This window comes from Corapipo altera, unplaced genomic scaffold (genome assembly GCF_003945725.1).
Source record: "Corapipo altera isolate COAL_440 unplaced genomic scaffold, ASM394572v1 96, whole genome shotgun sequence".
Taxonomy (NCBI): Eukaryota; Metazoa; Chordata; class Aves; order Passeriformes; family Pipridae; genus Corapipo; species Corapipo altera.
In genome coordinates this window covers 1,845,854-1,866,683 of record NW_020884962.1, presented here as the reverse complement: position 1 = coordinate 1,866,683, position 20,830 = coordinate 1,845,854, and the positions used below count along the sequence as shown (strand labels likewise).

Sequence of the window (20,830 nt, the reverse complement as noted above, 5' to 3'; positions counted from 1 at the left end):
CACGGTGGTGTGTGGCCTGGGTTCCTCCACGGCCTGCCCGCAGCGCTTCCTGCCCACGGCAGCTCCCTGTCCCGCCTGCCCCGCCGCAGGGTTTGGCCCCGGGAGCGGCTGGTGCGTGGCCCCGTGCCGAGCCCGCGGGCACGGGCTGCGGCAGCAACAGCAGCTCCTGTGATGAGCGGGAGATTTCAGCCTCCAAAACATGGCTGTGAGTCAGGAGCCGCCTTCCCACCAGTTTTTGGGTGGTCTGGGACAAGCTGGGACAGGCGCCGGCTCTCCAGGCTCCCTGGCAGCGTGTGGAAGCCCCGGGGCTGGCAGCCCTGTCCCGGCATTCCAGGGGATCTCTGCCCCACACTGCCTCTGCCAGCACCCCCCTGGGATTTGGGGCTTCCTTGGATGCTGGCAGCCTGGCAGGGGTCTGTCCTCTACTGGGTGTCCCCAGGGCCACTGGTGACCGCAGCTTGTGTCCCCTGACCCTGTGCAAGGCCCTGCAGCAGCCACAGGGTGCCAGCAATTTGCAGATAAAACAAACAGCCAGAAGCTGGGAATGTCTGAGTCTGTTCTCCGAGACGACGCCGGGCAGAGCCACACGTGTCTCAGCTGAGACCCAGCAGCAGCTCGGCACATGTCCCCTGGCCACTGTGGGCACCCAGCTGCCACGGGGTGAGCGCCCGTCTGTGGGTGGGGAGGTGGGTGAGGCTCCCGACGGATCCCTGTGGGCTCTGCCAGCACAGCTGGGAGCCTGCCTGACCCCGGGGGGTGTCTGTGGTTCCCCTGTTTGGGGGGTCCCGTAGAGCAGCAGGAAGGGTGTGGTGTGGGACGGGATGGAACAAGATGAGGCGGGATGGGATGAGATGGGATGGAATGGGATGGGATGGGGAGCCCCACCCCTGGCGGGAAGGCAGCTGGGGTGGCAGTACCTGGCTGCAGATCCTGGTTTCTCTGGGGCAGGGCCTGGTCCTGAGTGGGGGCCACATTCCCCTTCTTCCTCCTGCACCCCCTGCTCCATCTGCCCACACCCGGGACAAGTCGAGGGGACCAGAGCACAGAGGGAAGCAGTGGGATGGGGGTTTATTGAAGAAGGAAAATGTTGCTGCCACAAGAGGCTGCGTGAGGTGCTGGGCCTTCTGCTACAGCCTGGGGAGGATGTGACACCCCTCAACAGTGGGCAGAGTCCTGGGTCAAGGAGTTCTGAGCATCAGCTCCCAGCCCCCACCAGAGCTGGATGATGTGGGAGTTCTGGCCCTTTTCTCCCCTCTTGGGAGACATCTCAGCCCCTCTCCCCACAGCCTGCCCCCAGGACCCCCTCCCAGCCACGTTAGGGCTTCGGCCTCCCCTTCTGGGGCCCTCGCACGGTGCGATGCACCCAGCCAATGTAGTTGGAGATCTTGGTGTAGATGTCGGGGAACCTGCGGTCCCCACATCTCTTCCCAGAGAATGAGACGATGCCGTAAACCTTTTCCTTGAAGATCAGGGGTCCCCCGGAGTCACCCTGCAAAATGAGGAGGTTGGAGGGAGACTAGTGGGTCTCCCCGTGGGGGCAGTGGGGCCCGGGGCCGGGGGTGCACTCACGGTGCAGACGCCCTGCAGGGTGGCGTTGCGGCTGGCCCCGCACAGCATGTTGGCCGAGACCTTGCCCCTCCACAGCGTCCGGCAGAGGCTCCGCTTGACGATGGTGGTGTTGGTCTCCATCAGCTCAGCGGGCTGGTTGCCGTAGTTGGAGATGTCCCCCCAGCCCACCACGCAGCAGACGGTGCCGGGCTTCAGGTCGATGTGTGGCGAAGGCAGACGGATCCGCTTCACGTACTCGTTCAGTGTGGCCGACCTGTTCAGCTGGGTGGGTGGACGGGGCACGGACGGCTTTGCTGCTGGGCAGAGCCCTCCAGCTATTCCTGCCTGGGACCCTCTCCACCCCATAGCCTGCCTGCCCCAGCTGACGCGTCCTGCTGATCCCCCCCAGCCCTGCCCTTCCCTCTTCAGAGGCTGGGCCCCCCCGCCAGTCCTTCTGCACTGGTCCCAGTCCGCTCTCAAGACTGGCTGCTTGGGAGTCACTGACCCGGACAGAGTCAGAGTGTCCTTGGTGCCTCCATCGCACCCACGGCACGGTCTGTCTTCTCCGGAGAAGCACTGACATCTAGTGTCGGCTCGGCCCCGCGTGGGGCACCCCACCTCCCTCCCGTGTCCCGGGCCATGGGGCACTCCCTGCCTGGCCGCTGGGTGCCCAGTGGCGGGACAGTGGCACACCAGACTCACCCGGAGCAGGCGGATGTCATTGTCCACGGCGCGGGGGTTGTAGCGCGGGTGGGCAATGGACTCAACCACGCTGAAGACCTGCTGGGACGCCTCGGGCTCCTCCAGCCGGTGGGCACCCAGCACCACACGCACCGAGGGGCTGCTCCTGCAGCCAGGGGGGGCCTGAGCAGGTGCTGCCGAGGCTGGGGGCCATCGGGGAGGGGGGGAGGGCCGGGAGGGCTCGAGGGGGAGCACAGGTGGGAGGGGGCAGCTCCAGGACTGTGTAACCCCCTGGGACAGGGGTATCAGTTAGAAGGGGTCACACGATGTTCAGGGGCGACAAGGCTCACCTGGGAATGAGGCAGTGGGCAGCTGTCATCACCCACTTGGGCCACACAAGGAAGCCCCCGCAGACGTGCTCCCCGTCCATCTGGATGGAGGCGATGAAGGGCCGGGAGTGGGGCACTGCTGCCTTTCCCCCGATGATCCGGCTCCCCTGGGTGCCTAGTGGGTGCAGGTGATCATTGGCCTCCTCCGTGCCACAGGGTGTCCATCTCCCACCCTGGGGACCTGTACCATGGCCCCAGCTCTCCCATTACCTGCTGGGAGCAGGATGGAACCTCCCAGGCTGAGGATGAAGAGCCCAGCCATGACCATGGCAGTGCAGAGCAGGCCACTGTCACCACTGCTGGGGCTGCTCGGGGTGGGGGTGCTTAAATCCCTCCGGGGGCTGAGCCTCAGGGTGCCAGCGGGTATCTCCCTCCTGCTTCCTCTTTCTGGGTGTTACTGCTTTGTGCAATTCAGGGGGTGGGGGGCCCTGGCACTGCCATGCAGCTTCCCCCAGAGTGGGAGAAGGAGAGCAGAGCAGCTTCCCAGTTCTGACTCCTCTTGTGCCTTGAGCTAACTGGGATGAAACCTCTCTCTTGGCAGGGAGGTGGGAGCAGCAGGACCCCAGGACACTTCCCAGGACATGGCAGCATCCCTGGGGCTGCTGTGGGTCACACAGGGACTGTGCTGTGCTCCCACCCAACGCCTCTTTAGGCTTCTCCAGAGCCCTGCTGGCTCTGGGATGATGTTGTGGGCAGAGGGGCAGTTTCTTCCCCCTGTTCTGCATTGCCTTGGAATGCAAAAAGGGGTGCAGGGGATGTGAGATACCAGGCTGGGGGTGCATGCTGACACTCGCTGCAGAGCCAGGCTTGTTCCAGGGCCAGGTGCAAAGCTCTCCCCCAGCAGTGGGCAGATTTCCCAACGGGGGGTGGCTCAGGGCCTCCTGTGGCAGTTTGCCCGTGGCGGCCGTTGGGTTGGGAAATGGGGGAGCAGAAAGGGGGGAGCAAAGAGGCGGCGGTGCCTGGGGTGGGGCAGGATTGAGGGGCTGCATTCACAGGAGGGGGTTGAACATTCGCAGGGGCTGCATTCATGGAGACGCTGCGAATGCAACTCCTTCAACCTGTCCCGCACCGGGCATTGCACAGTCGGGACTCGCCTCGGGACCCTCAGCAGCAGCCACAGCCCCGGCGATGCCGGCGCGCCCCGAGGCCGGGCGATGGGCGGCGGCAGTGGCGGGGCGCGCCCGGCAGACGGAGCTGTGCGGGAGGGAGGCGGGAGCACCGGCGCGGTCCCGACATCCCTGCGCATCCCGCAGCCCCGCCGGGGATGCCGCCGCCCGCCGGGCCCTGAGCGCCGGGACGCCGGCGGACGCCGGCCCCGCTCCGCCGCCCCCCGCCCTCGCCGGAGCCGTCACCGGGACCATGGAGTGAGTACCGGAGCCGCGCCGGGACCGCGGCACCGGGCCAGGGCCCCCCCGGGCCCCGCCGGCCGAGCACCGCAGTACCGGGGAGGGGGGAGCGGCGGCCGGGAACCGGGGCGCGGGACCCCCGTACCGGAGCTGCGGGAAGCGCACACCGCCGGCTCAAAGAGCTCGCACCAGTGGTTCGTGCACCCCCGATGCCGGGGCTGGGGAATCCGAACCTGGGGTCTCATATCCCCCTGGTCCTGGGGACTCAGCACCCCAAAACTGGAGGCTCGCATCCCCCTGATCCTGGAGTCTCAGGATCCCAATACCAGAGGCTCGTATCCCCCCTACGCTGAGGCTTGGGTCCTCAAAACCGGGGGGGGGGGGGGGCTCTCATCCCCCCGATGCCAGGGCTCGTGACCCCAAAACCGGGGCCTCACATCCTCTCAGGTACTGGGGCTCAGAACCTCAATACCGGGGGCTCACACCCCCTCAGTGCCGGGGCTCGGGACCCCGATACTGGGGCCGCCTTTCCCCCAGTGCCACTCAGCAGGTGCGGCCCCTCCCCGGGTCCCTGCCCCGCCGTGGGGTGCTGGGGCGCTGGTTCGGGGTGGAGGGGCAACAGCAGAGGCCTCGATGCGGGCGCGGGGGGTGCAGGAGGTGTGGGGGGTGTCTGGGCTGCCAGCGGTGAGGGAAGCAGGGGGTGGGGCGGGCGTTTATTTTTGTGTTTTGAACCTGTTGTTGCCGCTGTGTGTGGTGGGGTGAGTGGGTGGCAGGAGCCGCGGACCCCTCCCTGCACTGTGCCCCCAGCCCCTGCCCAGGGACCCAGCTGTGGCCAGGGCATCCTCACGTATCGGCTCCCACCAGAGGGGTCCGGACAGATGGACACTCTCTGACCCGGCCTCATCCTTTGTGTGCCGTGGTGGGGCCCTGCCCGGTCGGTTGGAGCCGGGCGGGTGGGGGAAGGACGGAGCAGGTGGAAGCCATTGGGAGCTGGTGGCTGGGGACTGTCCTGCCTGCATGCTGGTTTTGCTCCTCAGGGATGCCAGCAGCTGGTGCCAGGAGTGCATGGGACTGGGCAGCTGCTCGAGGTGCCAAGTGCCAGCGCTGGCCCCATCTCATCCGGGCCTTTCCTTGCCTCCCGTGGCTCTGGTCCTCACCATGGAGAACCAGGGTCCCCAGGACCTTCTGGGTTTGGCACTGGGGCTTCCTGGGGCACCCAGCCAGATCAGGGTCAGCCACCCTCCACTCCTCACGGGCACCTCACCTCACACTGATCTGTTTTTACCACTGGCTACCGGGATGCTGAGTGCTCAACAGGTCCTGCTCACCTGAGGACCTGCTCAGCCTCCTGAGAGGCCGTGGGGCACTGGTGAAGGGCAGGGCAAGGGGCGTCCTGGGCTTGGGGCGGGCTCTGGTTGGCTTGGGGTTGGAACTGAGTGGGAGGAATCAGTAGAGGTCTGAGAATGTTTTGGAGACTGGGGTGCAATGTCTGCGGGACTGGGGAGACAGAGAAGCTCCCCGCGCTGCTGGAGGGGACAGAGAGCTGGCCAAGGCAGGGTTGCAGCTTTGGGCAGCCCCACAGTGCCTCGGTCCCTGCAGGAAAGAGCCTTTTTAGGGAGGAAAACGTGTGCGTGATTTGCCAAAAGGCAGCAATGAGGGGAAGGGCAGAGCCGAGGGGTGCAACGTGCCCTGGGGAGAGGGTGAGGAGCTGCCAGACCAGGCACAGGCTTCTCTGGGAGCGGAGGCGTCAAAGGCTGGGGTTGAAGGGGGGGATGGCACCAGGCAGGATGATGGCTCCTGTCCCTGGGCTCCACATGGTGCCCTTCACCCTGCTCTGGACTGACCCTCACAGCAAGGGCTGAGGAATCTGTGGAGGAGTGCGAGGCCTGTCCCCCACCAGCAACATATGCTGGACTTGTCAATGTCTTTCTTTGGAGTGAAACTCCTCAAGTGACCTGGGGTGGGGGCACAGCCCCAAAGCAAAACAGTGCAGCCCCTGCAGCCGCTCAACTCCAGAGCCTGGTTGTGGGGCTGGAGGTTTAGGGGAGTCCCAGGGCAGGCGGGGACACGGCCAGGTGATGCCCTGCTGTCAGCCTGGCTCTGCAGCAGCCAACGGGTGCTGGGGCAGGCACTGCTGCCTTTGCCTTGGCTCCTGCTTTGCCTTGGCAGCGGCAGAGGCTGGAAGAGGGTCCTGGCTGCCACAAGCCACTGGTGCCCAGGGAGGTTTGGCTGAAACCTTCCAACTCTGGTAAAGGCTGTGCTGGTCCCACTGGAGTTGTTTGTCCTCCTCTGCTCCTGCTGCCATCAGTGCTCTTGAGCAGCTGGAGATCCTGCATCTCACATCTGGCTGCTCTGGTGGTTTGTCTCACTGGGTTGCCACTCTTCCCTTGGCTCAGGGGGTGTCCTTGGAGCAAGGGCTCTCCTGGTCCTGCCCTCACAACCCTGATCGGAAGCTGACAGTTGCACCCAGGGGAAGAAGGGAGATTTCTGCCTGAGGAATAACCCATGAGCCCTTTGGGAAGGGACTCAGGACTCTGCTCTCTGCTGGAATCCAGGGAGAAGTGAAACCCAGGCTGGGTCCTGCTGCCTCCTAGCCAGGTGCAAGGAACCAGAAGGGGTCAGGTCCATCCTGTCCCTGTGTGCAGCTGAGGGGACAGCACTGTCACCCTTCCCAGCTCTCCCAGAGGAGGCCATAAAGCTCTGCCACAGATGGCCCCACAACAGCACCCAGCCCTGCTCGGGGCTGGCAGATCATGGGGTTCAGAATTCAGCCACTGCTGTGAGACCTCAGCTCAACCTGCACTGCTGGGAGGAACCAGAGCTCCCCAGGTTTCCTGGGAAGCCAGTGTTGGTGTTTGTGCTTCCTGGCCAGAAACAGCCCCTTTCCCCAGGCAGGGTGGTAGTTCACATGTCCAGAGCTGTGCTGGGAGCTGTGCTGGGGCTCCAGCACTGGAGGTGCCAGAGGAAACCTCGGGAGGTGCCGTGTGCTGGAGCCGGGTTGAGTGGAGGCGCCAGGATTGGTGCTGGAGGCACAGCCCAGATTCCTGAGTCTCTTTACTCTATCTGGAGACAAGGAGCCCTCTGGCCCCAGGCAGGAGCCACTGTCAGGGACAAGGATGAGCCTGGAGGAGGGAGAGGAGCCAGATGGATCCTGCCCTAGACAGGTGTTTCCTGGTGGAGCAGAGCTGGACATGGGTTAAGCCCAGCCCCTGGGCTTGGCACCAAGAACTGAGCTCCCCCCAGGTGCTGGGACTCACAGGGGTGCCCCTGCCAGGATCCACGTTCCTGCCAGCTCTTTGGAGCCTCGTGTGTGCCTGTGTTCATGGCACTGCTGTGGGAAAGCTGCACTGCCCCGTGTGAACGGGAATCCAGGGATGGCTGTGGCAGGAGCCAGGCGCCGTGTCCCGGCCAGCACCAGGGCTGCCCATCCCAGCTGGCCAGTGCTCCCGGGGTGGGGAGAGGCCGGCTCTGCTCTCATTCATAAATCGTGGTGGGAGTTTGCTGGTGGAGCCTTGCTCCTCTAACTGGAAGGGAGCTGGAAACCCAAGTATTTGGAGGGTACTTGAACCACTGTTTGAAAGATCTGTAATTTTCCAATCAAACTCCCTCCCCAAGCCTCCGTTCATCAAATATTCATGGGATCCATTTTCTCCTGGCACTCCCAGCCCACGTCTCAGCCCAGAGAATCAATCAGGCAGCTCCACTTGCTCTAATGCATCTGCGTTTTCGGGAGCCTGGGGCTGCCATCTCCTCCCCCCACCTCCCCCTGTCCCCATCCCCTCCCCGGGCAGTGGCTGTGCCTGGGGCTGTGCCGGCAGTGGGATTGTGGGGAAGGCACTGCTCACCCTGGGAAGGAATGGGGTGGGTGATGGGGAGATGCAGCAGCAGCAGCAGTGGGGGGAGGCAGCCACACTGTGGGGCAGGGCAGGAGCAGCCCCTGGGTGCCAGGATCTGAGCAGGGTTCCAACCCTGTGCTGGGCACGTGGCTCCTCAGCTGCACAGATTTCTGGCCGTCCTCACCCGAGCTGCTGCCACTGATGTGTCTGCCTTCATGGTCAATGCATGGTGGCCCCCGGGTGACTGCAGCCCCCTCCCCTCCCCTCTGTGCCTTCCATCAGGGCCGTTCGATCACGGCCTGTTGCTAAATGGCTTCATGACGGAGCTTTGCAGCCTCCCCACGGCCACGTCACTCCAGGCCTGGCCAAGGGGCCCAGCTCCTGGCATGGGAACAGTGCTATAAATCAGTGCTGGTCCCTCGATTGTTGCCATTGCCACGGGCCCTGGGGCCTGCACCCCCACCTCCCCGGGGTCGCTGTGGGGTTCCAGGCAGTGGTGCCCGTGCAGGTCACTCTCCTGCCTTCCCCCAGCTCGGAGCTGAGTGGGTGGGAAGGGAGTGGAGGTCAGGGGAGCGGAGAAGCAGCTTGAAATGGCTCTTCGCACATTTGGATGAGCTAATGGGAAAAAACAGAGGAAGGCAAATAAACATTATTGTTTCATGTCAGGCGGGAGGAGACAAAAGGTCACGGGCTTCCCTTGTGATGGTGGGAAATGGCAGCATCAGCAGGGCTGGAAAGAGCTGGGGAGCCAAGGGAGAGTGCGTGTGTGTGTGTGCTCACACACGTGTGTGGGCCCAGCCTGAGGTCTGGGGGCTGGGGGTGGGAGCTCCCAGGGCATCATCTCCCATGTCCCTGCTCCCTACCTGGCCTGGTGGTTCAGAAGGTGAGGGTAAAGGGCACAGTGGCCCCACCTTTCCACCCTTCCAGATGGATCTGGAGCATCAGAACCCCCAGGGAGACCCCAGTGATGCCACGGTTTTGGCCCACCAGTGCTGCCAGAGTGCCAGGCCCGGGGAGCGGCACCCCCAACCCCAGGGGGCCTCTCGATCCCTCCGCCCGCCCTGTGCATCCCCCCCACCGCTCGCCCGTTGCCATGGCACCGTTACCATGGTGCTGTTGCCAGACAACCATTGCCAGGGAACCGCCTCCATCAGTCACCAGGGCCGGCGGCAGCGGGGCCCCTTCACACCAGCCCGTGCTGACCCCTGGGGACAGGTCGTGACAGGACGGGGCTGTTGGGGAGTGGGGGACCCTCTGCCTCCACCTCATTGCCTGGTCCCAGCAGGTGAGGACTGTGGCTGCTGGGGTGGTTCCCACTCAGCCCTCCTCGACGGATCAGAGTCCCCAGGCCAGGAGCTGGGGGGGCTGGGAGGGTGCAGTGAGGGGCATCCAGCCCATTTTGCATCCCTTCCTGGGCCAGGAAGATTCCTGGCGTTCAACCCGGGAATGCAGAGACTGTAGCAAATAATGGAAAATAAAGAGAATGGAGGAGGGAGGAGAAGCAGAACAGAACGTTTCAGAAATGCCGTAAAAGTTTGGATACATTGAACAGGGCAAGATCCAGGAGAGAAACAGGACCTGGTCCAACACCCTGCGAGTGTGGGGTGCCAGGGGCTGGACTTGGGGGACCAGAGCAGGAGGGAGCCCACGCTGAAGGGCAGCCCCAGACCTGTGGGGCTGGTGTGGGACACGCGGGTGTGTGAGCTGTGCCACGCGCCTGCGCTGGGGAAACAGTCACAGCGTCGCTGCAAACAGCATGAAAACAACCACCACAAAAGCAACACCTTCCCTGTTTGTTTTCCTGGTCTGGATTTTGCGCACTGCTGGGATCCCCGGGGTGTGGGGTGAGGGGAGGACGGCAGCTCTGAGCAGCTCCCAGTAAATCGCTGGCTTCAAGGAGGGGGCAGGAGGAGGCAGGGGCTCCTCTCACCCCACAGACCCCATGTGAGCTGTGGCAAAGCCCAGCTCCTCCGGTAGAGGACCCATGTGAGGGCACATACATGTGCAAGAGCACACGTGCTGGCACGTGCGGTCAGAGCCCAGGCCCGGGAGGTCTCATGTGTGGGGTACAGCACCCTGAGCCCACCCTGTGTGTAAAACCATCTTTGGAAAAAGCCCTTCCCGGGAGTGTGGAGTCCTGCTCTCTGTCCCTTGCTCTAGGAAGCAAGTGGAGATGATCCATCGTCTGACAATACCTCTGTGCCTCCCACCCTAATTACTGCCACAGCTGAGCACTTCGTTAGCACTGTCTGTCGAGCAGCCAGCAGCTCCTGTGGCGCTGGAGCATCCTGGTCCCAGCCAGCCCCACCAGCCCTGCCATGGGTCCTGGTGCTGGACCTGCCCCTGGTGCTCTGTGGTGTGGGGGCTCTCGCTGGGCCCGGGGGCTGCGCTGCCGGTCGGGCTGGCCTGGGCACCACACCATGGGGACACAGGAGGGTGGGGGTGTGGGCAGGTGGCTGCAGGGACCAGGGATACCCCCTCCTTGCAGCACCCTGAGGCCAGCGAGGTGTCTGCTGCCGGCAGCAGCCCTGGCACGGCCGTGGCAGCCCATGTCGCAGAGGCAGGTACGGGGCCCGGAACACGGACACCGGCGTGAGCAGAGCCTGTTGCCATGTGTGTGTCTGTGTGTGTCCAAGTGTCTGTGCACGTGGGCATGCGTGTGCCTTCGTACGCAGCCCAGAAAGGTCACTGTCTGGGAAAGGTGTCAGCTGCCAAGAAAAGGGCTTGGAATGGAAAGTGTGAGCCAGGTTGGAAGGCAGGGGCGTCCAACACTGTCCTGCTCCAGCCCCTCTGTGGTCATGGTTTCCATCTGCGCCACAGCAGGAGTGGGTCTGGCTGCACTGAGTCCCCCAGGCGCTGGACAAGGTGCCTGTCCCGGGGCAATTTGGGTAGGATGGGGGGCTGAGGGGTGTCTGGAGGAGCCGTGCAGGCAAGGGATGCTTGGCTCCAGGGTGGCAAGGAGGAAACAGCCGATGGAAGGGAAGGGTTCAGCCTTTGCCCGTGTGCTGCAGTGTCCGGTTTGCTGGTTGCACAATGTGCCTGACACCTGCTCTTGGTGCCACTCCTCACCGCTGCTCTCTGCTCTCTGCAGGGTCGTGGAGGCCAGCACCCTTCAGCAGGAGAGGCTGCAGGCCATCGCGGTGAGTCCCTGCTCGGGCTGGACCTTGGCCCAGTGTCCCCACAGCCCTGCCCCGTGCAGCACATGGGGCAGACACTAGTGGGGAGGAGGGTGCAAGGGCAGGTGAGATGGTGCAGGTGCTCAGCCGCAGGCTGGGAGTCCCCAGCAGCCAAAGAGGACTCGTGGTGGCCCGTGCCAGGATGTCCCTGCAGTGGCTCTTCCCAGGGTGCCAGAGCTGGCTTGGCTTGGCTGCATGGCTGAAACAGGGACAGAGCAACAGGCAGCCGGGAGGTTTAATTAATAAAACAGTGCCTTGATGAGCCCCAAGTGAGGGAAATGAGTGATGATTCTCCTGCACACCCTTTCCCAGGAAAGGCTGAGGATGGTGCAATCCAGCCATGCCCGCCATGGGCACTAGTAATTACATTAATTAGTGAGCAGTCGGGGGCCACACTGGGCAGCCCCTCCCAGCACAGAGCAGGTCGAACCCACCGCTGCCCCATGGCAGCCCCCCTGCCCTGCCCTGCCCTGCCCGGCTGGCAACTGGCTGATCTCTGCCACACAAAGGGCAAATTGTTCTGGACCAGAGGAGAAAGCGCCGGGTGACGCGTCCGGGCTGGGTCTGACTCTGCTGAAATGATCTGGAGCAGCCCCAGGATGGGTGGCGGGAGGGGCGAGGTGGAGGCCCCGGGGGCTGTTTCCCCCACGCTGGCAGCTCACTCAGCGGGGCCAGCTGAGGGGAAGGTGACATTTTGAGATGGTGAACAGAGCCCAGGCTTTGCCATGACTTCTCTACAGCCTCCGTGCCTCAGTTTCTCCCAGAGAGGGCAGGGACGTGATACTGGGCTCCTTGTGGGCTGTCCCCAAGGCTGGTCTCGCAGCCCCTCTCCCCAAGTGCAGCCCCTCGCCCCCTCTCCTCCCTACCCGGCGATGCTCGGCGCCCACCCCCTCCCCGCGCCGACCCCGGCTCCGCCGCTCCCGTCCCTCCAGGAGAAGCGGAAGCGTCAGACGGAGATCGAGAACAAAAGGCGGCAGCTCGAGGACGACAGGCGGCAGCTGCAGCATCTCAAGGTGAGAATCCCCTGGGACCCCCAGGCTGCCTCTGCACCGGGATGCCCCCGGCTCGGGGGGGCAGGACCGTGACCCCTTTCTGCTCCCCAGTCCAAGGCTCTGCGGGAGAGATGGCTCCTGGAGGGAGCCCCAGCCTCTGCCTCCGAGGAGGAAGAGGCCATGAAGAAGCAGATGCAGGAGGATGAGGTGAAGACCAAGGAGCTGGAGGAAACCATCCAGAGGTAACGGGGCCAGTGCGGGGCCGGGTGTCGGGATGAACTCGGAGAGCACCCGCGTCCCTCCAGAGACCCCCGAGCAGGCGGGGGCCTCACAGACGTCCATCCCCGTCGCGGTGACTCAGCCCTGGGGAAGGGGCAGCGGGGAGGTTGTGAGGGAGACGCCTCAGCCCCTGCCCAGTCCCCTTGTTGCTGGGCAGCCGAAGGCGGGGCCCCGGAGCCCCAGCACGGAGGTGTCCCGGCAGCGCAGTAGGAATGCAATCAGTCACGGCGGTGCCGTTAATTACGGAGCATCGGTGCAGAGAGGGGTCAGGCACGAAGGGGCCTTTGTGTCCGGCTAATGGCGCGGCGCATTCCTCTGCCGGCGCCGTGCGGGAGCCGGGGGGGGCTCTGCCGGGGAGGGCTCTGCCACCGCGCCAGTCCGCAGGGACTCCCCGGACCTCCGCCAAGCCCCGGTGGGGCCCTGCTGCCGGCACATCTCCTGGCCAGGCTGCTGGCTGGGAACAGGCAGTCGCCCTCGTAGAAAGCTCAGCCAGGCTCCCAGCGACATGTGCGGGAGCAGAAGGACGATGGAGCAGCCACGCTCCATTCACCGAGTGAGGGCACCGGCAAGTGCGTGGGGCTCGGTCCCTCTGCCTGGTGCCCCCGGCAGGGTCTCTGCCATTCACTTGGGCTGAGCCCGTTGGCTTTTCCCCTGCAAAGAGACAGTGACAGCTGTGCCAGAATATGTCCCTGCACGTTTTGAGCCCAGGGGGACAATTTGTGCCTCCTCTCTCCCCTGCACCGTGTTGCTGGCCCATGTTCACAGCTCTGCTGTGGCTGCTGCCCAGAGTTACCTGCCCCACACTGCCTGCCCCACACTGCCTGCCCCACAGTTACCTGCCCCACACTGCCTGCCCCACAGTTACCTGCCCCACACTGCCTGCATCAAGGCTCCTCATGGCCTCTCAGCCCCAGCTCTCCCCGCAGGCTGGAGAAGGAGCTGGAGATGCTGGAGAACAGCAGCTCAGTGGCTTCTACCAAGGAAAACCTGGCAGAGGCGGCAGCCACAGCCAAGGAGGAGAAGGCCGAAGCCGTCCCGAATGCACAGAAGGTGGGCATGGCTGCGGGTGGGGCTGCTGGCAGTGGGGTTGGGGTCCCTGGCCCCGGTGGGGATGGGTGCGTGGGTGATGAGTGTGGGGGCAGTGGGTGCATGGAGGGTCCCAGCAGCTCCTATAACCTCTCCCTTCTGTTTTGCAGAGTCCTCTGGGCACAGTTAAGGGTAGGTGATGCTTGATCCCCCTCAGATGCGGTTCGATGCCCACCATCCCCTCATGCTGCCCCGATGCTGGGGCCAGATGGGTAGAGAGAGCCAGCAGAAGCCCTGTCTCCATGTCCCCTGTTCCTGTCCCCTCCCAGGCGGTGGTGCCCTGTGGCGGGGGAGCCCGTCCCAGGGACCATCTGCAGGGGACATGCCACCGTCCCTGGGCCCTGTCCTATGGGCACATGGACAACCAGGTGATCATTTTGGCTCAGGCAGTCGTCTCTCCTCTCCATCTCCAGCCGAGAAGAAGGTCTCCAGCAGCCCCATGAAGGCAGTGGAAGGCACCGACCTGATGAAGGCGGGTAGGTGCCCCCTGCCCCGGGAGGAGCGCTCCTTCCTGGCTGCTTCCCCCTCCCCTCCACGCCGTCCTCGGCTCACTGCCACCGCAGCCGCTCCCCGCCGTGCCGCTCGATGCCTTTCCAAGCCCAGGGCAGAGAACATCCGTCATTGCAATCACAGGGTTTGGTTTTGCTTCCACCCCACAGCTGGTTCATGGCTCAGGGCCCCCCCTCACCCGGGTTCCATGTCTCTGCTCCAGTTTCATCCTTCCTGCTGTTTGCAGCTTCTCTGCGCAGGGGTGAGGGAGTGAAGCTGCCGGCATGGCTGACCCCGGGGCCGGCTGCCTCAGGGTGCTACAGGGGCACGGGGCTGCCTGAGCTGGGGGGGCTGCAGCCGGCTCTGCTGCTGGAGGAGTTTGCTCTGGTTTGGGGCAATGGCTCAAGACCAGACCGTGGCACCAGCACTGGGCAGAGCCCATCTTGGGATCCTCAGAGCAAAGCACCACACACAGGGCTGAGGTGACCCTGGTGCCAGCAGGGACTGGCTGGGAGCTGAAGAAGAGATGCCAAGGGTCGCCCGTCCCACGGGGGTGGAGAGGCTGCCCCAGCGCCAGCACCCTCAGTGGGGGTTGCACCTCTGTGAGTGTGAGCCTGGCTCCCAGCCCGGGCCCTGCAGCTGGCTCCGCTCACCGGCTGGACAGACGGACACGGCATTGCCGGTGCCCCCAGGGCCCGGCTGGGCCCAGCCCCGGGGCCACAGCAGCCACGGAGGTAAGGTGATACCAGCAGCGCCAGGATGGCGGCAGCCCACGGGTCCCAGGAGGAGGGATGTGCCAGGGATGCCGCACCCGCCTCTGCCACTCACCGCTCCTCGCTGCCGCCTCGCTAACACCGCTGAGCACCCCGAGCACCGCTGAGCACCACAGCACTGCTGAGCACCACAGCACTGCTGAGCACCACAGCACTGCTGCCACACGCCGCCAGCCGCGGAGCAGGGGCTGGGGAGGGCCGGGGCCGCCGTAACCGCGCTGTCCTCTTTGTGTCCCAGCCATGTACTCGGTGGAGATCACGGTGGAGAAGGACAGAGTCACTGGGGAGACCAAGGTCCTGTCCAGCACCACCCTGCTCCCCCAGAACCACTGTCTGCAGGGGGTCAAAGTGTACGAGGATGAGATGAAAGGTACGGGCCAGCCCTCGCCGCTGGCCGGTGGCAGAAGCAAAGGGCCGGGGACGAGGGAGCGGCCGCCCAAACATCCCAGCGGGCACCCACCAGGGCGAGGAAGTGCAGGGGCTGCTCCCAGCAGCCTCACCAGCTCTGTGAGGGCAACTCCTCATTGGCCCCAGTCCGGCGGATCGCAGGATTGTCCTGGCAGCAAGGTGTGGATGGTCCAGACAGGCCAGCCCTGGTTTGCACATCGTGACCCTGCACCACTGGAGAGGAGAGAAGAGGATCTGCTGTGTCCAAGACTCAGGAGCCCATCCTGTGGGCAGGAAATGTGGCACTGGCACCATGTTGGCCTGTCCCACAGGCTGGCAGTGGGGAGCATGGCTGCTGGGTATGGAGGAAGTGCAGCAGTAGGGACTGCAGCTCCTGCTTTTGGCAATATCTGGGAACCTGCTCTAAAGGGCCTGGTGACACCCGAGGGACCACTGTGGTGGCAAGGTCCAGCCATGGAGCTGGGGCATGTTACTGGGGACTGTGGTGGCTGAGTGGACCGTCTCTCCAAGGAAACTGCGGCACAGCGATCCCGTTCAACCCTCTCCCTGTGGCCATGGCTGTGCTGGCCCTGCCAGGCCGGTCCCTGTGCCTCGCTCACCGCCTGCCCGCTGCGGTGGTGGCACCGACTGTTGTGTGATGCCCCAGGTCAAGTGGAAAACGCCACAAGCTGGTGGCTGCTCCGGCCATGACGCACATCTCTGCCTCCAGTGCCGTGAGCAGCCGGCACAGTGTGTTGGGGTGGGAGAGCCCCGTCTCCTCTGGGCACGGGGCCACCGGGTGCCACGGTCCTGGCAGGATGTGTCAGGAGTTGGTGGGAATGCACTGGGGCAGCACCTGCTGAGCGTTGCTGGGGTCTCAGAGGTGGCAGTGGTGACCTGCCACAGAGTGTCGTGTCAGCCCGGCCGAGCGGGGTGCTGGCGGACGCCGTCCTGCCGCGGTGAGCACAGGCAGCTTGGCTGGCTGTTGGCAGCCTGGCAGACAGCCGTGGCTCCCACAGGGTTTGCTGAGCCTGAGGCTTCAGGAACTGCTCCTCACACTGGGCTTTTATTTTGGCCTCTGCCTGCTGTCAGGCAGGAGCCTGGTGATGAGGGGGGTCTGACAGCAGTTCAATCTCGGAGAGGGGTCAGGATGCTGTGGGGAGTCCCAGCCTCAGTGGCAGAGCCCTTAAAGAGGGGAACGGGCTGCTCCTGGGCCACGTGGGAGCCAGGTCCAAGTGGGTTGTGCCAGCAGGAGCTTTTCCAGGTCACCTTGTGCCCCTGTCCTGAGTCTCCCTCACCCTCCCTCCTCTTGTCCCTGCAGTGGTGCACGCAGTGAGCGCCGAGGATGGGGCCCTGCAGAACGGGGCCCACCCCCTCAGCTCCTCCGAGGTCGACGAGCTCCTGCACAAAGCGGACGAGGCCACACTGAGCGAAGCCGCCGGGCGCGAGACCCCGGCCAAGGCGGGCCAGGGGGGCGGCAGTGCCCCGGGCAGCCAGAAGCCAACGCCGCGGAGGGAGATCACGGGGCTGCAAGCGAAGCCACGGGAGAGCCCCACGGTGCCGCCGGGCGAGGGGACGGAGCCGAGCCGGGAGCAGCCCGTCACCATGATCTTCATGGGCTACCAGAACGTGGAGGATGAGAACGAGACCAAGAAGGTGCTGGGGCTGGAGGGCACCATCAAGGCAGAGCTGGTGGTGATCGAGGATGCCGAGAGCAAGCCGGAGCCGGCACACAAGGACCACGCGCCGCCCAACGGCACCGCGCTGGAGCCGGCGGGCGCCCAGCCCCTGGGGGAGGAGGGCGCGGGCGGGCAGAAGCCGGGTGCCAACGCCACAGATGCCAAGGAGGCCGAGCAGGAGACAGACGTGAAGAAGCAGCGCTGCAAGTGCTGCACGGTGATGTGAGCCCCGCCGGCCCCCGCTGCCGCCGGGACAGGCTGCCCCCACCGAGCCCTCTCTGCCCCGGCCCCTGCTAGCCAGGCCCGCCGTCCCGGCACGCCGGGCTTCCCCCACACTGGACACGGACCCTCTTTCTGCAGAACCGGGGAGATCCAACACGGTGCCCAGGGGGCCGCAGCGGGCAGCAGCAAATGGCGGCCGTGGCAACACTCGCCCCATCTGCCCAACGCCTGCCCTGCGCTGCCCCCCACAAGTGCTGCCTGTGGTATTTATTAGAGACCCCCTAACCCCACGGTGCACTCACCCCACCACAGCCCAGCCTCAACCCCACTGGAGCCCTCCTGCTGCCAACACCAGAGCCTTTTCCTCTTTCACCAACACTGTCCCACCCACCGTCGGAGGACGGAGCCGTCGGGCAGGGGATCGGAGGACGCCGCTGCATCCGTAGATGACTCCCTGGGAGCCGGCACCAGCGGGACCCACACTTGGCCCAGCCCATGGTGGGCATTGGACCCAGCCCCATGCCAGGCCCTCTCTCTGTGCCTCCATCATCTGCATCACCAGTGGGGAAAGGCCTGGGTCTGTTCCTCTCTGGCTGTCCATGGACATCTCCGCTCCATCCCATGTCCTTGTCCCCATGGCCCTGGGCTCCCCAAGCCATGAGCCCCTCGGGGACCGAGCATGTCCAGGCGAGGGAAGAGCATTAAGGGCAGTGTCTCCTCCATGATGCTCAGCTGTGGTCATGGGCAGGGCCACGCACAGCTCCTCCAGGATCACCCCAGCCTGTGCTCAGAGCTGTGGGCAGGAGACCCTGCTCTGCTCCCCCAGGCTCATCTCACTGTGTGGAAGCCCCTCACCCTGGTGCTGGCATTGATGGCCATTCCTCCAACTCGGCTGCTGGCTGGCACCGCTGGGCTCTGCCAGCCCCTGGGGCTGAGCTGTGCCTGTGCCTGTGTCCCCCTGGGGCAATGGCAGCAAGGGGGGCCCAGCCTCGTGGGGACAGGAATGGGGTGGGTGTGCCCACCCCACCCACTTCCTCGTAGCAGCAGGAGTGTGGCCCAGCATCCCGTTCCCTTCCTGCCTCTGCAGCTCAGCGGTGGCAGCTTTGCAGAGCCACCTTCTGGGGGTCCAGGCTGCAGAACCAGGTCCCGCAGGGGAGCAGGGCAGCCCAGTTCACCCCAGCACTGGCACTGGGAGCTGTCAGGGGTCCGGTGTCCCATGAAGGGCAACCTCCCTGCTCCCCCACCCCACGCCCCAGCCCTTCAGTGGGGGTTTCACCACCAGCACCAGCGTTTCCTCCCCCCTGAGACCCACTGGGGCAGGCGAGGGAGCGCCCGCCGGGGCAGTGCCCAGACTCTGTGCCCAGGGGCACTTGCCCAGGAGCTTTGGGCAGGATGCAGCCACCAGCCAGCACAGGGGTCCTTGTGTGAGCGTGAGAGGGTCCCCGTTGCTGTGAGGCCGGGCAAGTCCCCAGGGATCCCCCAAAGCACGTGTGGAGCAGCCCCCACACTGTCCAGCCCACTGGGACACCAGTGATAGAGCAGCCAGGGATGGGGCTCGGCCACCCAAGGCCTTCCTTCCCCCACACTCCCCTTATGTGAGCAGTGACCCCCCCCATGACATCCCAGTTGCCCCCCCCAGTTACCATCCAGGCTGCAGTTTTCCCCCAGTGGAGTCACTGCAGGGCTGGGGACTGTGGGGGTCTCGCAGTGCCACCTGAGCCCTGTCTGGGCACCCACAGCCTCTGGGAGAGGCAGGGCTGAGGGAGGGAGGGGTTTCCCCGCCAGGGGAAGGGGGGCCTCTCCTGCCCCTCCTGCTGACAGGCATCCCTGGAGCCCCGTTGCTGCAGAGCGGGGCAGGGGGCTCAGTGCCACAGGGCATCTCCCTCACAATCCTGGGGGGAATGTCATCTCTTGCCACCCCACACCAGGGGCCAGCACCACTCACCCCATCCCACTCTGGGCCCTGCAATCCTCCCGACCCCAGGCTGGGACTCCCTCCCACTCTCAGTACCCTCCGCCTCTCAATTGGCTTTGACCCCCAGCCCAATCTGGTGCCCGTGGCAGCGGGGAGTGGGACCAGGCCCCGGGCCGGGGTTGGGGCGTGAGAGGAGCAGGCAGTGGGCCCAACATCACCCCTGCCCCATCCCGCAGCCCCTCGGCCCCCCCCACCTCCGCTGAAGTGCACTTCCCGCGCCCCTGAGCTTTTCACTTGTGCCGAAGCTGTTTGAATCCCACCCCCACTCCCACCCCCCGTTGTTTGTAAAACACCCAAACCGAGCAAATAAACTGTGTGAACAACCATCCTGCAGCCACCGACGGGTGGGAGAGGGCTGGGCTGGGCATCCTGGGGATGGGAGGAGGAGGATGGAAGGTTAGGGACAGGGATGGTGGGGATGGGCCCTGCTGCCCCTTCACTGTATGGGCAAGGGAAGTGGGGAGGAAGAGGGATGTGGGAACAGGGATGCTGGGAGGAAAGGGATGCGGGGTGATGCTCCGGGCCTGCCCAGGTAAAGAGGACATGGCAGCCCAGTTACCTGGTTGTCCCGAGGGACAGTGGTGGGGTCAGGACCTCCCAGGCCTTGACAAGGCCTGTCTGTGTGCACGTGGCCATGGGTCTCTGCACATCCCCACGATGGTGTGATTGCTGCTGCCCAAGGCTTGGATTCCAGGGCTCTTTCCTGGAGCAGCTGGGCCCTGACCCTGCCCAGTGCCAGCCCAGGTGCCAGCACACGCCCTGTGGCAGGCGGGGAGCACTCCTGGCTCCCTGGCATCACCTGTGGACTTTGGCTCAGCCCTGCGGTAAAACAGGCTCCACTCACCTGCCCGGAAACGCAGAACAGCCTGGCAGGCACACGGCACCGGCGTCCCCAGGCCAGGCAGCACCAGCCTTGAGCGGGAACAGGGGCACCAAGGGGCTGGGCAGGGGTAAGTGCGACCTCCCAGCACCTGCAGCTGGGGTGAGCCAGGGCCAGGCACCAGCACCGTGCTTGGGCAGCAGTGGGGCCGGGAGGGGCTTCCTGGCAGGAGTGGGCTCCAATGCAGGGCAGAGAGGGTGAGGACAGGGACCTCCCGCCCCAGCCACCGGCACAGGGAAGGGCTGAACATCCCAGCAAAGCATCGCCTGCTCAGCTGTGATGCCCCGTGCCAGGAGGGAGGGTGGCTCTGGGCACTGGCGATGCTGCCCACTCCACTGGGATCCAGCAGCTGTGGCCACGGGCACCAAGGGCACCACGGTCACTGTGCCACTCTCCTGCCCTTGTCCTGGCAGGTGCCTGAGGTTTCCAGACCAGGTTTCCCAGGTGCAGGGCTCGTGTCCAGAGGGAAGGAGGGAGCTGCTCTGCTGCAAGGGGCTGGGGCTGGCAGTGCCGGGGCTGGCAGTGCAGGGGCTGCCGCGGCGGCGAGAGCACCCGCCTGTGCAAACACGGGGTTATCGGTGACTGCAGGGGAGGCCCCGCGGTGTGACAGGAGAGCCCAGGCTGCTCCCGGCGTGGCTGCTCCCGGCATGTTCACTCAGGTCCCTCTGCTGTGCCCCCAGGGCTAATGGCTGCCCTGGGGCACATGGTGGGAGGAGAGCTGGACATCCAGGCCCTCTCTGCAGCTTCAGGGCTTCTCAGTGCCACAGCTGTGTCCACGGAGAGGCAGGAAGCACCTGGAAGAAGGTCTGTGGGTGCATTGCTGCACCACCACTCCACTGCACCTCTGCACTGGTGCATCAAGGCACAGGTGTGTTGGTACGTTGGTGCATTGGCACATGGGTGTGTTGGCACATTGGTCCACTGGTGCATCGGTGCATGCTGCGGATCAGAGCCAAGGGCAGCCTTCTGGGCATGGGACCAGCTGCAGCGGGGTGATGGAGGCACAGGGAGATCAGGGACAGAGCACTGAGCCCAACATGGTTCTTGGAATTCCCCCCCAGACTCGTGCTGAGCTTATCAGGGCCCCGCAGC

At 65.1% G+C, this 20,830-nt stretch overlaps 2 protein-coding genes across 6 annotated transcripts; one reads left to right on the top strand and one right to left on the bottom strand.

Annotated features, from left to right (window-relative positions):
• Positions 1-1,315: 1,315 nt before the first annotated feature.
• PRSS57 (serine protease 57) lies at positions 1,316-3,014 on the bottom strand. The gene is made up of 5 exons (XM_027664220.1): positions 2,829-3,014; positions 2,580-2,733; positions 2,251-2,395; positions 1,570-1,830; positions 1,316-1,489 (listed from the first exon to the last, which is right to left on the bottom strand). Exons 1-5 carry the CDS (start codon positions 2,884-2,886, stop codon positions 1,316-1,318), a joined length of 792 nt encoding a protein of 263 aa, XP_027520021.1. The 5' UTR covers positions 2,887-3,014.
• An 840-nt stretch (positions 3,015-3,854) lies between these two features.
• PALM (paralemmin) lies at positions 3,855-19,184 on the top strand. Of its 5 annotated transcripts, none has more exons than XM_027664345.1 (9): positions 3,855-3,982; positions 10,892-10,940; positions 11,909-11,989; positions 12,080-12,210; positions 13,174-13,297; positions 13,444-13,465; positions 13,747-13,809; positions 14,834-14,965; positions 16,304-19,184. In XM_027664345.1, the coding sequence occupies exons 1-9, from the start codon at positions 3,978-3,980 to the stop codon at positions 16,885-16,887; spliced, it is 1,191 nt and encodes a 396-aa protein (XP_027520146.1). In that variant the 5' UTR covers positions 3,855-3,977; the 3' UTR covers positions 16,888-19,184. The 5 variants fall into 5 exon arrangements, with proteins under 5 accessions (XP_027520146.1, XP_027520145.1, XP_027520148.1 ...); XM_027664344.1 differs by having other exon boundaries at positions 13,720-13,809; XM_027664347.1 differs by lacking the exon at positions 14,834-14,965.
• The last annotated feature ends 1,646 nt before the right edge of the window (positions 19,185-20,830 follow it).